General features: G+C 36.5%; 1 protein-coding gene across 3 annotated transcripts in view; it reads left to right on the plus strand.

The window, feature by feature from the left end:
* Positions 1 to 18161, plus strand: part of LOC142143973 (putative cation-transporting ATPase 13A4) — a 137949-nt gene that overhangs the window by 46089 nt on the left and 73699 nt on the right. For all 3 annotated transcript variants that reach the window (XM_075202275.1, XM_075202277.1, XM_075202274.1), the window contains exons 2-16: positions 8379 to 8552; positions 8749 to 8895; positions 9099 to 9169; positions 9526 to 9606; positions 10294 to 10363; positions 10608 to 10742; positions 11050 to 11122; positions 12274 to 12405; positions 14582 to 14752; positions 15215 to 15372; positions 16577 to 16765; positions 17125 to 17186; positions 17399 to 17549; positions 17635 to 17718; positions 17906 to 18062. In XM_075202275.1, the coding sequence (XP_075058376.1) occupies positions 8379 to 8552; positions 8749 to 8895; positions 9099 to 9169; positions 9526 to 9606; positions 10294 to 10363; positions 10608 to 10742; positions 11050 to 11122; positions 12274 to 12405; positions 14582 to 14752; positions 15215 to 15372; positions 16577 to 16765; positions 17125 to 17186; positions 17399 to 17549; positions 17635 to 17718; positions 17906 to 18062 (1855 nt within the window). The remainder of the gene's footprint in view (positions 1 to 8378; positions 8553 to 8748; positions 8896 to 9098; positions 9170 to 9525; positions 9607 to 10293; positions 10364 to 10607; positions 10743 to 11049; positions 11123 to 12273; positions 12406 to 14581; positions 14753 to 15214; positions 15373 to 16576; positions 16766 to 17124; positions 17187 to 17398; positions 17550 to 17634; positions 17719 to 17905; positions 18063 to 18161) is intronic.

Here is an 18161-nt window from a genome sequence, read left to right on the forward strand (position 1 = left end):
TTAGACAAATACACACACTATATTAAAATACTGCGCCCACACACCCACACTATATTAACATAACACGCACACTATATTAGCATATTATGCCCACACACACTATATTAACTAGAGATGTTCACTGACCCTCATGTTCTGGTTTTGGCTTTAGTTTTGGAACTGGATTAACTTTGTGCTTTGGTTTTGAATCCCAATTTTTTTCTAAAATCAATTTTTTTTGCTTTTTTCCCCCCTACATTATTATTAACCTCAATAACACTAATTTCAAGTAATTTTCAGTCAATTTTGACCACCTCACAGGTCACAATATTATTTTCATACACTTTCAAACTAAGACTGCAGCGACCTGGCTGGATGCTAAGCGACAGAGCAATGACACACAACACATGACAGTTCATAGCACATCTAGGAAACATTGCCACACAGCAGTGGCAGAAAAGAAAAGTGGTGCCAGATGGAATTGTCCTTGGATCATGAAATCAGTTATGGTTCATTTGATCACTCCACCCATTACTTGGATAACTGTGGTAATTCTAGAGCTTGTACATGGCGACGAGCGCTGACCCCCCTGGAATGCGTGCTTTTATCAGACCCAGACCAATCCAGGGTTCCAAACAATACACTAAAAAGAGCCATTGTAATTCACAGCAAAAAGCAAGTTACTCACTGAACTTCGAATCAGCCTCAATTCCCAAAAAATTATAATATAGTTAGGCACCTTTGACGTAAAGTGCAGATTACAAACACTTTGTGTAATACTGATGAAACCGCAGCAAAGTGGAAGGTAATACATATACACATCTATTTAGTCATCCATGCTTACAGTACTTCTGCAAGCAACGTTGTTCTTTGTTATTAAAACTGTTGTCTTTATACCGTTCAAAAAAATTAAAAATAATCCTCCACCATTCTTTTGATGTTAATAGTTACAGGTCTTTTTTTCTTGACCAAGGTGACAGGAGTTTTTTTTACATTTTTGTTTTTCTGACTTAAAAACACTATGCACTTTAACATAGGCTTTTGCCAGGAGTGCCAGATGGCAAGTCCGGCCCTGGCTGTCATTGCTGTTCTCATCTCTGTTTCTTCTTTAATAATCTCCACTGCCTTCTTGGTGGCAGCAGCTGTCGCTGAACATGTTGAACCAGTGTCCTGGCTCAGTATCCAGCAGTGAGAATAAAGCTAAAGAAAGTCACCAAGCTACACCCATCTATTCCAAGCCAGCTAGCACAGCTGGCTCCTCTTCATGTACAGTTCTGCATAATATGTCATTCCTTTATAAATAAATGATAATAATAATAATGCAATTAGAAAAAGTAATTAGTTGGGCCACATGATCCATATGGCCAATACTGGTTTGGCGGTCCAGGGTTGTTGTTTGGTGAGGAGAATAAATGTAAATTATGCCCGATTTTTGAATAGGATTAGTAATTGGGTCAAATAGGCTGAGTGTTGTTTAGGAATTTGATAAGCTTACTTAGTAATTTGAGTTTTTACAGAACACTTGAAGATTTGGTGGCTAGAGAAAGTCTTGTTGTAAGGGGGGAAAGGAGGATACAGACTGAAAAAAAGAACTGCAACTGGGATTAGGGGTAACTAAATGTGTGGATGAGCGGTGTGGGGCACAGGGGAAGTGAGTGTTTGATAATGTCAAATCCAACACAAAAGATAAGGAGAATTAGAAATGAGTAGTGTACTTTAGATTTAATAATGATTACATTAATTTCCACCTTAGTAAGTGCAGTCTCTGCATATGGTTGGGAATAGGATGGTTGGGAGTGTTGGGAATAAGAGCCTTACAACAGAACGTGGCCTTAATTCACATATGGGCAGTCAGTATGACGTCACTGACTGCCAGAATTATTATTGGACTGCCTGTATAAGGCAAACTCTGGCACTGACCCAGTGACAGAGAATTGAATCACCTTTCAGCAGTCTTGTTCTAGTTGTGCTTCCAAAATTATTTCAGTTCCACTGTTCTCCTGTGGCTGTGTTTAGATTTTGATGTTCCTTGTTTGACTCCTACTTGTTTACGACTATACTTCTGCTACCTCTTGATTTGGTTCTGCTTGTATCTCCTGGTACTGACCTCAGCTGTCACAACTATTCTGCTGTTTTTCCCTCTGAACTTCTATTGTTCGTTCTGGTTCTGACCCACCTTGTCAAATATGCTCTACTAATGATTCCAGCTACCTTGCCAGTGAATGGCTTTGAGGGCCATGACCTGCACTTCTCATGCTGGTTAGACAAAAGCTCATTGCGGGAGTCCCTTGTAAACAAAGGGAGCATGTTAAACTCCATGCCTCTTTGTTCAATAATGCCAACTGCTAACAGGTATTTGTCCATTTGCCCCAGTGAATTTGTGACAATAACAGTGGAGTGGAAGAGAGAGATATTAGTTAAGGCTGGGATGAGTAAAACAGTTAGCGATCAATGATTTCTAAGAGATAGGGCTGAGTGGATAGATATTTGAGTGGAAGAAGAGAGAAGAGAAGAGGACAGAGACATTGGACCTGATTAAAGAAAGTAAGGCAAAAAAATCAGTGAGTTTTCTGCTGGACAAAACCATGTTACAATGCAAAGGGTGCAAATTAATGTATTATTTTGCACATAAGATATATACTGTCTGTTTTTTAATGTGGCACACAAATACTTAATAGCTTATTTGTAAACTGAAATTTAAAGTTGATCAAGGAGATGCTCTACCCCAATTACAAATCTGTCCTCACATTTTAAATTTACCTCCCCCTTCAACACAACATAGTTTTAACAAGGTTCAAAGTTACTTAATTTTTTTTCTTTACTTTCCTTAATGAATCAAGCCCTTCATCTTTATTTATGGGTTAAAAGGAAGGGAAGGTGCTAAAGGACGCAGGAAAGAGATTGAGCATGTTATTGCTTGGGGAACAGGATTTAATATCATAATGGAGCTTTTCAATCTTGTCTTTGAAGTAGGAAGCAAAATCTTTGGCAGATATGATGGTAAGAGGCATTAGTGTAAGAGAGTTTAGAAGAGAGTTAAATGTATAAAAGAGGCATTTGAAGCTAGAGACCTGAGTGGAAATGAAAGATTGGAAGGTAATTTATGTGGCCAGAGCATTTCAGTAGAAGTGGTAGATGGCAGCATATTTGAGGAAGGCATGAGATGTACTAGACTTTTCCCAATGATGTTAGGGGAAGGGAGGTATTTAAAAGCGGAATATTATTTTGTGTGACAGCGGAGATCATGATCAATGGTAGGAAAAAAATTAGCTGCATTCACTTGATCAAGCGCTGTTGCTAGGTTATGAGTAAGATGTGGGGTCAGGTCAGGATAGGTGAATGCAGACAATTCAAAATTAATAGATCTGAGATTTTTGTGGGTATGGGAAGGTTTCTATGAGATAGAGTGCAAAGAGGTTAAAATGGTGGAGGCGAAATTGCAGACGATCAGTTGATGGCCTGAGAGAGGGAAAGGAGTGAGGAAGGAGAAATCAGAAATAGAATTAGGAAGCAGAAGGAGAATGTGAACAATCAAATTGGATTCTGAAATAAAGGAGCCAGGAATAAAATGTTCAATGTATTGTTGGGGTGATTCAGTGGAATGATAGATCACAACAAAACAGAGAGAAGAATTTTAAATGTCCAGAGTAGGGAAAGTAGTCCAATCTCACCACTTTGTCTATTGCCAAACCGGAATGTGTGGGTAAAGTGTAAAACACCATGTGGAAAGGGGTGTATGAGAGGCAGTGTCTGATTGTGTTAGCCATGTTTCTGTTATTGCAAAAAGGTTGAGATCTGTGTGGAGTTTGTATGTTCTCCCAGTGTTTGGGTGGGTTTCCCCCGGGTGCTCCAGTTTCCTCCCACACTCCAAATACATACTAGTAGGTTAATTGGCTGTACAGTGCTGCGGAATTAGTGGCGCTATATGAATAGCTACTGATGATGATACAATACACATAGCATACTTGCGACTGCCATAAAATGCACAAATCATGCTTGTGACCACCATACAATACATAGTATTCTTATGACCACCATACAATACACATAGCATTTTTGTGACAGCCATACAGTATAGAGAGCATTCTTGTGACCACCATACAGTACAGAGTGCAGTCTTGTTACCGCCATACAACACAAGGAGTATTTTTGTGACAGCCATACTATACAAAGAGCATTCTTGTTACCGCCATACAATACATATAGCATTCATATGATCGCCATACAATACACTTAACATTTGTGTCACCGCCATACAATACACATAGCATACTTTGGACTGCCATAAAATACACATAGCATTCTTATGACGCCATACAATACACATTGTATACTTATGACCCTATACAATACACATAGCATTCTTTTGACCACCAGACAATAAAAGAAAGCATTCGTATCACCACCATACAAGACAAGAAAGCCTTCTTATGACTGTGATACAATACAAAGAGCATTCTTGTGGCCACAATAGAATACAAGAAAGCATTCGTATGACTGTGATACAATACAAAGAGCATTCTTGTGACCACAATAGAATACAGAGAGCATCCTAGTGACCTCCATATATAACAAAGGACATTTTTGTGAGCTACACAATATCATCCCATTGAACATCATTAACCCCTTTATAATCATTAACTATTACCCATTATTAATGAACTCCCACATCATCAATGAATCCAATTCATATTCATTAACTCCCTCTTTATCACCCTCAGTCTCATCAAAAGAACCCCTTATTATAATTAACTACATTAAGATAATTAACTCCGTCACCATTATAATCAAGCAACCTTATTCTCAATAGTGACTTCACTCAATTATTTTCCTCCCTCCACTCCCACTCACCCGTTGCTGATCTGATGTTAATTCTCCTTGTTGCTAACACACAGCCAACCATAGTGTGGATGAATGAGGATCCTGCCACAGAGTGTGAAAAGGAGAAGCTATGAAACACGAAGTAGGGGGTCACCGCGCTGTAGCAATACAGAAAGCATTCTTGTGACCGCCATACAATAGACATAGCGTTCTTATGACTGCGGTACAATACAAAGATCATTCTTGTGACCACAATGGAATACAGAGAGAATAATAGTGATCACCATACACTATACATAGCATTCTTGTGACCGCCATACAATACACATAACATTCTTATGACCGCTATACCATATAAGAAAGCATTCTTATGACTGTGATACAATACACAGTCATAATAATATGTTATTGATGTTTTTTCAATCCCACAGGAGTCAATTTGTCACGAACAGCACTCAGCGGAGCCTGCGTGGCATGTGTTTGAGAAAGGATTAAACAACCACCTGGTCTGTCTAAAATTATTAAATCCTTCCTGATTTATGCCACACACTAGCTTTGCCGTACCAATTATGCCACCAACAAGGTTTTTAATGAAGAGTTCTCACTCTTATTTAGGAAGCCTTAGGTTCTCCCTTAGAACTAATCTAGCACAATCTACTTTAATCAGAGTTAACATAGACCACAATGTTCTTCCTGATTTCAACTATGCAGCATTTTTACCAAACTGTCACATGAATTCGTAAGAACACAGATACTTGAACTTATTTTAGTGTAATTTAATAATACATCCACAATGCTTAAGACAAAACATTTAATAAAATGACATACAAATATAATGCAATGGTTTCTTATAAAATAAAAAGAACAAAACACAGAATTGATAACTCACGAATAATCAAGTTTCTGGTGCTGGGAGAAGCAGAAAAATGGGATAATCTTCAATATCAGATTGACTCCCAAGCATACTTCCAGTCTCTCATCTATGCTCAAGCTTCTGACCCCAAACACATTTTTAACACATTTAAATCTCTTCTCAATCCTCTCATCCCAAACCCTCTGACTACCATCAGTACCCAGGATCTTGCTTCCTATTTCAAGGACAAGATCGATAAGATCCGACTTCAAACGGCATCATCTCCCTCAACTAGCACTCACCTCAATTCCTTCCCAGCAAACTCTGACACCCTCTCTTCATTGATCCAAAAAATGACATTTCTACTCTCTTATTATCTTCCTACTCTACCTCCTGTCCTCTCGATCCCATACCCTCATAAATTTGCATTCTAGCTGGACAAATATTTATTATGATGTAGCACTTACCCTTGTGTATCAAACCATTGTCCCATAGATTGTAAGCTTGCAAGAAGGGCCCTCTTACCTCTCTGTATGTATCACCCAGTATTGTTTTATTACTGTTTGTTCCCAGTTGTAAAGTGCTACGAAATTTGCTGGCACTATGTAAATAAATGTTGATGATGATGATTCAAGATTTCTAATCAATGTTCTGGAGCTCAGAGCAATCTCAACTGCTCTTGTCAGTGCTCAACCTTTTCTAAAGTGTAATAAAATTGCAATCATACAATGTCACAGCTGTGGCATATATCACTCACCAGGGAGGCATCAAGATGAAACAGGTTAAGGACATCATGGGTGGAACTCAAGATTTCTGCATTCTCAGAGGTATTCATTCTGGGAGTAGAGAACTTGACTTTTCCAACAAAATGCACTACATCCTGGAGAATGGTTCCTTCATCCAGTCCTTCAGCTGGTTGAAAAGTGGGATCAAATGGTTGTTGCTGGCATAATGACATCTTGGCTAAACCACAAAGTAGACTGCTACTGTTCAATAGGCTTTTTGACTAAAAAATATCTCTAGAAGATGCCATGTCGGTTCCGTGGAACTTTCATCTGCTTTATATCTTGCCTTCAGTAGCAGTGCTACCAAAGGTTCTAAAAAGTTGTTCAGGGAAAAGGTTCAAGCAATCCTCCTAATTGGCCAAGAAGATCTTGATATGTAGAGTTTGTAAAGAGTTTTAGCTATACATTGTGGCACCTTCCACGAAGACAAAATCTACAATCCCATGGTTGTTTCCATAATCAAGATTTATATCAATTTGCTTTAATGGCATAGTTGTTTAGTCATTATTTTGAAATCCAAAGGTTTATCTGACAGAGTAGTATAAACCATGTTGAAGGGTGGAAAGCCATCTTCAGCTAATAACTACCATAGTGTTTAGAAGAATTCTAACTCTTGTTGTGAGCGAAAAGAACTTTCTATTTATTCATTTAAACTCACTAGGTTGCTTCAGTTTTTACAAGAGGGAACAGCTTGAGACTTAGTTTCTTAAAGGGCCAGAATCAGTAATTTTTCTGAAAAGAATTGCAATTTTCTGCATAAAATTCTCAATGTCCAACAACCATACATTCCTCCCATTGCACAGTTGGATATTAACCTTGTTCTAAATGCCTAACAGCATCCCCCGTTTGAACCTTTAGACTTTGTGGAACTGAAGTCTCTTACTTGGAAAACAGTGGTTATATCATCTATGTCCACTGCGGATCTCCTTTCATTGCCTTTCATGATGGCTGGGCTATTTTACATACTTTGCTTTCATTTCAGCCAAAGGTAGTTTCTAAATTTCACCTAAATCGGGAGATATTCATCCCTAAATTCAGGATTGATCAGTCTTGTAATGTAAAAGATTCATTTATTTTGCTGGACATTGTCAGACTAGTTTCCGTAAGACAGAGGACCTCCTTGTCCTCTATTATGCTCAAAAGACAGGATAGCCTGAAACCAATCAGTCGATAGATGTATTACCTTAGTTAAGTTGTCAGGCAAACATTGGAGCAGGTATGTCTGTTCCAGAAAATGAGAGGGCACATTCCACCAAGTTGGTGAGTGCCTTTTAGGTGATGCAGCATGGGTACTTGATGGAATAGCTGTGCCAGTCAGCTACCTGGTCTTCTGTCCAAACATTGACTAAGTTCTATACATTTTATGTTTTTGCATCCAAGGATGCTAGTTGTGGGTGGAGTTTTGACCTCAGCAAGAGAAGTTTACAATTCACAAAGATTTTCTTATTTCTCTACGTTATGGTACCCACTTCCGATAAAAGGATTTAATGTAAATGCAAAACTCTCTTTTTTCTTATAATTCAGATGCATGATGCTATCAAAGTAAGAGGACTTGTGAGTTTAGGTTCTATAACTTTTTAACTTAGAAAATGCTTTACACATTGTACCAAAATTCTATACCCCACAAATTGCACCAGCAACCAATATATGGCAGTCTGTGTTATTTTAACATGCAGTCCTGATACTATGACATTAGACAGTGTCCCTTATTTTAAAAACAGTCAGCATTCCCATAGTATACAAGGGTGTATATTTGAAGAGAGGGATTCAACTTGAATAAGAGAGGAAAAATATGTTACCTTTACCTCTGCCAATTATTTAGAATTGATGGCCCCATGTTGCACATCACACATCTTATATATGCATATACCATCTGTTATAATAATTGAAATCTATTGCTATAGATATTGGTTACAATATCAATTATATTTTGTTAATAGGACATTTTTGGCTACAGACTGAGTGTTCCCTGGATTATCCTGTGTGTGATTGGTTACTGTATATCAGGTGGGACTCTTCTGCTGCTCTTTTATTGGAAGCCAGAGTGGAGCGTGTGGGCAAACTGTGTCCCATCTTCTTTGGAAAAAGCCAATGTGGTTTTACTAAGATCAACAGTAAGTAGTTAATATTGTTATACTATAAATAAAATATGCAAAAGATCAAATTGCTTTTTAAAATTCTGATGCCTGCTCATATGCAGAATGCCTTTCCAACAGTATAGAATATGTATAGAGGGTATATAATTTACATTATATGTATTTTTGCCATGATTAGTAGTAGGACAGTAGTGACTCTCTCTATTTTGTTTAGGATGAAAGAAAAAAATACACCAGGAAGAAAGTGCGTTCCATTATTCTGGATGCATATAAAGATTCACTTTTGAGTGGGTCAGAATGTTCTATCATCTCTGATAAAAATTCAGTTTTAAATAAAGCCATAAGAAGGCCAGATCTTAAAGTACGTATTCAATGAATTTGTTGCAAAAAGTATGCATTTCACTTTCTTTTTTATTATTTCTTCTACTTGTAATTTTACTGTTCACATTTTTTATATTTAAATTTTTTGACAAAAAAGTATCATAAATATTAAATTGTTACATCAATACCTGAACATTACTATATTGAAAGTATAATGAATTTATTTTACATAACTTTTAACAGGTTAAATTCATTAGAGTACAGAAAATTCGATATGTGTGGAACTACCCTGAAAAGAAGTTTCAAAACATTGGGTGAGTGTCAAAATAATGCACATCCTATGGCTTACTGTTAAAGTGTTTTATAGTGTTTAGATATCATATGTAACCATCCATAAGTCATATATTCTTTTACAGACATAACTAGAAAATTCTGTGCCCTATAGCAACATTTAGATACCCAAATTGTTTCATACCCAACTGTTAAAATCCCCCACTCACCAATATGTACTCTGAAAACACCCAGCACTGACATATTTAGCAACCTGACACATGTTCTGAACTAGCTGTCAAATGAATAACAGTTTCACGGTCCTCTATGTTACAGTGTCTTGCAGCATTCGTTTGAACAGTCATGACTCTAGTTACACCTGTGCTTTCTGTTATTACAGGACTTTAGAAGAAGAACATTCTTGCTTTAGCATACATTCAAATTATGCATCTGGCCTGAATAAAGAAGAGCAAGCTATCAAGTAAACTTAATCAATTTACATTTTATAGCAAATAATCCAGTGTTTCATCTGTCTGCAGTGTTTTAGGGGGTGCCTAAAACACTGAATGAGTGGCAAATTTTTTCCTGTCATTGATCACATTGAAGGACAATGTAGCCAGCAACTTTAAGCCTCCTTTCGCAGAACATGGCAGAGAACATTAGCTTGCATTATACTGCACAGCAAATATAAATATAATGTCAGTCTTTTACATATATATTTGATGGATGTTTAAATAGCTTTTTTACTCAAGGCAGATTATATTTCAGTTTTTGAGGCCATTTAAGCTCACAGTGGGGAGAAACACTTGCATATTTTCACTAATAACTCCTAAAACAGACCTCTGCCAGCATATAGTAAGCCCCTAAAACAAGCCTCTGCCAGCAGATAGATAGCCGATAGCTTGCAAGGTATGCTGGGAATTGTAGTTACACAACACCTGAAAAGCCACAGGTTGGCTAGGTCTGCCATAAAAGAGTCTAATAAGTCAAAATCATCATGTGACAACTGTGAATAATTATTGTAATATTGAAAATATGCCATACAAAAATAAATATAGATCATTTTGGGGACTGTTGCAAATGAGCTCATTATTCTTCCAACTTTAGACTATTATATGAGGTCCATATTTCACTGTCTGTGTTCATTATTTTGCCTCACCTATTTCAGGAAGTTAGTCTGTGGATATAACACAATTGAAGTTGAAGTTGCTCCACTTTGGAAACTATTCATTTATAAGGTACCTTCATATTTTGTTATTTAGTCATGCGCAGGCTTTAATATTGCCTTATCACTACTAGTATGCATCATGCGACTAAGGGTTGTCCACCCTTTTAATTTTTTTTACATTATACATTATAAAAGCACATTGAAAATGGATAGGAGACAAGTATTGTCCCACGCTTTATGTAAAATAGCTTAGGACTGATCGGATTACTCGTTGTTCATACACAATAATTTTTAATACTGTTTTCTATACACAGGTGTTAAATTTTCTCTATATCTACCAGTTCTTTGCTATTACTCTTATGCTGGTTGAAGGCTATCTTGGCTATGCCATTGCCATTCTACTGTTGTGTGTCTGCAATGTAACCTTATCACTCATTGAACTCCGAAAGGTAATTTATTAAAATATGTTTCCAAAATATACTTCAATACAGAGAATTTAAGTTATATTATCCTTGCAGTTACAAAAATATCATGTTGTACATAATTTACATTAATATGATACTACTATTACTACTACTACTGATAATATTATTATTATTAATAATAATAATAATAATAATAACTGTCTAGGATTCTAGCAATAGAATCATAATGTGTTATTGAAAATTAATATTAACTAGTTATGTAGTGTATAAGATACATCTGATGCATGGATTATGTTACAATTTTGTATATTTTATCCTTTCTTATATACAGCAATCTTCAAAGATTCACAATTTGGTCAAGGCTCATAACAACATGAAGGTGTCTGTCTATCAAAGAGATGGTGGTATGTTTACAAATTGCTGTTCAATGATAACATTAATTTTATAATTGCTTCTGAGAAAAGTAATTGGGAGAATTAGGAATCAAAACGTGTTGTGAAACCTAGTCACCTTTATGGAGTTGGTGTTTCAAAATTGTGCCTTTGGTTATATAAGCCTGGTAAGATATTGTCAACACATTTCCATGCAAAGTGAATCCATACTCTTGCAATTCATTAATGTTTGTCAATTGTACAGTTAGTATTTAACTTATGTGCAAAATAGAACACTCATTTGCACCCCTTGCATTGTAACATGGTTTGTCCAGGAGACTGAAATAAGAATCCTCTTCATTTAAGATCCTTAATGAATCAGGCCCATGGTCGGGAATCGAACTCAAGACCCCAGTGCTGTGAGGCAGAAGTGCTAACCACTAAGCCACTGTGCTGCCCAAAATGATGGTTTATCCATAATACCCTATGAATACAAGCAGTTTCTTCTTTGAATTTTGCTTACTAGTGATCTGTATACCTGATCATCTACTCCTGCTCTATTTCACAAATTCACTAAACACCTATTAGAATCATATATGGTATAGTGTGACACAGAAAAGTGCAGTGTAACTCAGCTGTGTTAATGTTGTGACACATGTCCTCTTGTAATCTAATTTTTCATAACACACATATGTTAAGATATTGTGATTGATCATTATACTGTGAGAAACCAATCTCAATACTAAATCTTTCTTTCAATTTTAATATATTCCATATATCACTATAATTGCAAATGTTTTGATTCTTTAACACTTGTCACCTCTCAGAACCTAAATTCTATGATATAAAATTTTCCCTAGTTGGGAATGATCGTAATGAATTCAGATTTTTAATTAACCTTAGCTGACCAATGACCACACTTAGTTTGAAAATATTTCCTGAACTTTTGCAGCTTTGGGTGCGATGGGTCTTCCAAAAAGACAGTAATACTCATAATCTGAGTAAAGCCCTTTAAACACAAAATATGCATTATGGCATAATCAAGTTTTTTCAAACTAGAATTAACCTACAGCTTGTTCTTTAGTTCAGACACTTGTGTTTTTATAGATCTGTATATGTGTGTTGCTCATGCTATAAGGAATACATAGCTTATTTATATCTGTCATGTATCTATGTTCTTGCAGTTTGCAGCCAAGTTGAGTCTCGTCACTTAGTTCCAGGGGACATTGTTGTTTTATCTGGGAAAAACTTTTTTATGTCATGTGATGCCATTCTAGTTAATGGGACATGTGTAGTGAACGAAGGAATGTTAACAGGTGAGTCGCATCTATCTGGGGAAAAAAACTGTAGGCAAAATATAATAATGTATGTATTTTCAGTAAACCTTTTATGTGGCTATCTTTGGCTATATATTTTGTCTCCTTTGTACCACTTTTTCTGTAGAGTATTTTATATATATATATATATATATATATATATATATATATATATATATATATCTATAATATAAATGCTTAGTGGCGTGTGTTTGTGTGTGTGTGTGTGTGTGTGGAAAAAATAAAACCAAGCTGCAGCGCCACCTGCTGGGCGGAGTTATACACTGACCTACTAAATTCTTAGTGTGTGTGGAAAAAAAATTCAGAAAGGGCTGAAATTTGGTCTACTAAGATGTTTTTAATTTGTTAATTTAATTTGTTAATTGTTAAAAGTGTTTATAAAGATTTTAAAAAAATATATATATATTTCTTGAAGGAGAAGTGGAAGTTGGGAGTGGCTGGTGGTTGCCGGGGGTGACAGTGAGGAGTGGTTGGTGGTTGCCGGGGGTGACAGAGTGAGAGGAGTGTGATACTCAGGACCGCTGAGAGAGATACCTGTGTCCGGATAGACATCTGGATAGATGTGGCAATGAAAATGAAGGATGAGGTGATGGAGAAGAATGATGAGGTGGTGACATGTGGACAAAACCATGTTAAAAAAGGGAGCTTACGTCGGGAAGTAACGCTCTTCCCCTGAGGAGGCCTGGGCTATGGCCCAAATGCATTACAAGAACCTTTTTAACACCTTAAGTAGCTTTATTTGACTAGAATGCATGAGTATCATGCACGGGTTAACTTGTTTGTATGTATATATATATATATATATATATATATTATACTGCACATATGTAAGTTATATGTACGCATGTCTCTCCAACTATAGCCTTATTCCTCTCCTCCAATTTGCCTACAAACTATCTGAGCAGCTTATGTACAACCACCTAACTCACTTTCTCTCCTCTTACTCCCTTCTTGACCATCTGCAATTAGTCACAAAAGTGACCAATGATTTAATCACGGCAAAGTCTAAGGGTCGCTTCTCTATACTAATCCTTATGAACCTCTCTGTCGCTTTCAACACCTTGACCACCCTCTTCTTCAGCACATAGTTCACTGGCTTTCATAGTACAGTTCTTTTGCAGTTCACTTCTCCCTATCCAACTACTCCTACAGTGTCTCCCCACTAACTGCTGGGTTCCCACAAGCCTCTACTCTTGCTTTACTCACTGAACAACCTTTCTCTTGGTGAACTTATTTGCTCATTTGGCTTCCAGAACCACTTCCACACCGACAACACCCAAATCTACCTCTCCCATCCCCTACTATCTTGTGTGACTACTGCCTGTCTGCAATTTCCACAAGGGTTTTCCAATGCTTAATAAAGCACAACATGTCAAAAAAAAATAGCTTAGCATCTAACCAGAGTCACCATCTCCCCCCAATTCTTACTCACCTCTAACACCACCACAATTTCCTCAATTTCCCAAACCCGCTGGCGTGATGTCACCCTCTGCATTACTTCCTATGATTTCTCTTTAGAAGCTGAATGTGTACAGCTTACATGTGCTAGGTGCAAAGCTATGTCTGAGCACTGCCTACTTGTGTCCCTACCTCCTCATTAAAAAAACATGGGTAAAATGAGTAGCTCACTGGTGGTGAGAACCAGTTTAGTTGTTTAGTGTACTTAATGCAATACAGTAAATTTTTTGAGATTTGCTGAAGATCCTTTCTTGTTCAAAACCTAGTGTCAGTTCCTAGTGACCTTGAAGAAATATTTTGTTATCTGTGTACCCACCGCACAAAAATATATTAAAGCTCAAATTAAGGAAGTCTATATCTACAATTGTTGACATTTATAGAGCCATATCCCGTTATGTCAGAGACATCCACCATGACCTGCCAACCAGGCACAGTGTGTGTTGGCCAGAGGGTGACTGATGATCTGACTGTAGCAGTGATGAACCAATCAGTCAACCACCCACTCTGCTCTCCATACTTAACCAGTATAAGTTTGCTTTCTTTTCAAGTTCTCCATACATACAGAACAATGGCTCCATTACTTTTTATTCTTTAACATGGGATTGGGGGTGGGACTGTAGAACCAGAGTGAGGTCAGCACTGGTACTGGGCAAGTTACAGTTATACTAGCAAATTTTAATTCTTTGTTTTTTCTCAGGAGAGTCCATTCCTGTTACAAAAACTCAGCTGCCCCACTTAGATGACACAATGCCTTGGAAACAGTATAGTGGAGAAGATTATAAGCGCCATGTATTATTCTGTGGTACTGAGGTGATACGGACTGAATCCACTACACAGGGCCCAGCCAGAGCTGTGGTATTAAGGACTGGTGAGCTGATTATGGCTTGGTTTCTGAAATTGTATATTTTCAAAATTGTTGGTATGGAGTTTCAAATTAGTTGACAACAGGCCTTATTTTGAGATGAAGCAGGCCTAGGCCTCGGCAGTGAGTATCCCCTAAATTATTAATTATACACCAAAAATGCTCATGAACAATATCAAAGACCCCTGTTATTATTTTTACAAGGAAAAATTTGTGGTTTGGAAACACCAAGTAAGAAAATATATATAAAGTAATAATAATTAACATAAACCCATTTCTCTTCTGACCACTTAACTGTGCTGTTGTTGGCATGCACCTAGTTTGCCTATACTGTAAGTACATCATTGGTTAACAGTCCATTTTTTGGGTCAAAGAGAACATTTTTAAATATAGTGTACATAGTTAATACATTGAAAAATGTTTTAAGGACATGTAAAATATATTGTTGTTCTTTTATTTTTATCATAGGCTTCAATACAACTAAAGGTGACATGGTGAGATCCATATTGTATCCAAAGCCTTTAAACTTCAAGCTTAACAGAGACGTAAAGGGGTTTTTCATATTTTTGACATGTCTCGCTATTATTGGCATCATCTATGCTGTTACCATATATGTACAGAGAAAGGTATTGTACTCCATTCCATGATTATTAATGTCATCTGCTTTTTTCTGGTGTACTATAACATTTCAACTTATTATCATTAGTATTAACATAGAGCACAATTATAGCACAATGATTCTCTACTGAAATATATGCAGAGGGTCATTTACAAAGTGTAGTGACAGGCAAGTCAATTTTTGTGTCAGAGTAGTACTGATGTTGCCTATACACTCATTTTGAGAGAGAAACCAAGTGGGTGTTCTAAAATGTGCCTCTGTGATGTTAATAAGAAAAGTTCTGATTGAGAGTTCAGTCGTCTGGATTATGATTTATTCCACATTGATTTAAAGTAACTGAGGTGTTCCAGTTTTTCCAATTGTGAACTCAGTTTAGTGTTTTACCTGAGAAGTACATTTTAGTTTTTTGTGTGAGTAGTAATCAATAGCTTTAATTTGTATAAGTTTGCATATTATATTCCCCTAACTCTTTAATTCTGTCCACCTTTTCACTTCTGATTTTTCTGCTGGTCTGAAAGCTGTCTTTAACATGAAAAGCACTTCTCAGCAAATTGAAGCCAGTTCTTTTTACTTCTATCATATTTCTCCAGTCCTCATTAATGAACCCTGTACAAAGTACATCCATTTTACTACTCATTTTACCCTCAATTAAAATAACTCCACTTTTTAAAAAACGCTTTTAAAAATAATCTATCCCCTGCCCTAATGTCAGAACTTGTTCCCAGTACCGTTGATATTGGGTCCACCAATAGCAGCATCATGTTGCCATTTCGGCTTAATGATGTAATAACATTTGAACATTCTGGTGCCAATAGTTACTAGACTTTATGGTTAATAGACTTTAAAATGATGTTGAATCAGTGAACTGAAGCAGTGTAAGGATCCAGAACTGTTAAATCAGCTCGACAGAAGAATTGGTTGCCAGCAGCAGCAGTTTAATAGAATGGGTAAACTTAATTATGCTTGCTGGGAGGCCTGTACCACCCATTGTATGATCTTGTTCTAAGCATACTGATAAACTCAACAGCTTTTCACACAATTGCTCCAGTTTGTCCATTTTATCTGTTCCAAAAGTGGAAAAATAAGTGCAGTGATGTAAAATGTAAGAAGATGAATGGGCTATTGTATTTCTGTATATATGTGTTAGGTTTCTCTATCATACATTTTATATTATTGTCTGTCAGCAAATAAATCATTTTACATATTAATAGGTTCCTGCTTGGAGAATTATTGTGGAGTCTCTCGTTCTTGTAGTTTGTGCAATCTCTCCAGTTATACCAGCCGCTCTGATGATTGGGATTCTATACGCACAAAGGAGATTGAAAAAAAAGCATATATTCTGTATCAGCCCAGACAGAATAAACATGTGTGGTCAGGTTAACCTTTTTTGCTTTGATAAGGTAAATGCATTGCCCCAGTTTTGCACTTCATTTTCTCCTTTAGCAACGTTTTGAATAATTTTCCTCTACATGGTGTATTCACCTATCTATAGTCAACTAGTTGATCCTGATATATGAAATTGTATTACATATAAATCTACAGTCCATTAGCAATAGTTACTGATGTTTTGTAGCACACTACTGCATTGTAAAATCTATATAGCTTCATATCTGAATTAAAAAAATGTTGCACGATTTGTATAGCGTAAAAGCCACTATTACTTTAATATATTTTGTCTAATCATTTCTTACAGTGCTCATTACTATCACGCAAGTTTCCCTGGTTATTAATTATGTATTTGTATTTATTTGGCATGTAGACTGGAACTTTGACAGAAGATGGACTTGATTTAATGGGCGTAATACCAACAGAAGGCACATGGTACTGCTTACAGCGTATTACTGCATATTTTACATAATTTTCCATTATCTTATATCTTTCTTTCAAAGAGCCATAGTTCAAAACTGAATGTAAGAATTTGTGATATCAGTACAAGCTGTAGTCAGGAGAATTACTTAATGAAATTCTTTCTTATATGACAGATGTTTCTTTATTGTTTGTCTTTTGTATAGCAGTTAAATATACTTGCTTAGCTTTCAGAAAATGGTAACTCATAAAGAAGTGAATGAACTCTCTTGGGGTCCGCTGTATGCTGCTATGACATGCTGTCACTCTTTGATCATGGTCGATGAGAAATTACAAGGCGATCCTCTGGATCTGAAAATGTTTGAAGCCACTGGCTGGGTAAATTTTTAACTGTTTTGTGTGTAATTAAGCACAATATGAATGCATCCACTTTAGGAGTGATATAATTTTTTTCATATTTCAGGTAATAGAAGACACCGGCACCGATATTTATGATGAGTACTCTTCCCACAATATGACTGTCCGACCTGGGTCAAACTCAAACAAAGTAGGTCAATCATCCTGGAGCTGTTGAATGCCATTGCCCACTGTTTTATGTCAAGCATATATTATAAAGCAAACAAAGCTTGCACAGTAATAGAATTAAAAATCGGTGTTGCTGGCTTTTATGTATTGTTGGCTTGACTCCCTAAAATTCTGACACGTTCATGATGTCATTTTTTTTTTCTTAACAGCAAACAGTGGAAGGAGTAACTGTTTTGTTCCAGTACCCGTTCTCCTCCACATTGCAACGTATGTTTGTTATTACTGAGGTTATCGGAGGAAATGAGTTTATTGCTTATATGAAGGGAGCTCCTGAGATGGTGGCAAGTTTTTGCAGACCTGAAACAGGTACAGTCTGCTTTCTTAAATTATTATTATTCTGCTAAAAGAATGCTGTTGAAATTAGAGCATAGAACAATGAATGAATTGTTCTTATTATGAGTGTAT

This window comes from Mixophyes fleayi, chromosome 3 (genome assembly GCF_038048845.1).
Source record: "Mixophyes fleayi isolate aMixFle1 chromosome 3, aMixFle1.hap1, whole genome shotgun sequence".
Lineage (NCBI taxonomy): Eukaryota > Metazoa > Chordata > Amphibia > Anura > Limnodynastidae > Mixophyes > Mixophyes fleayi.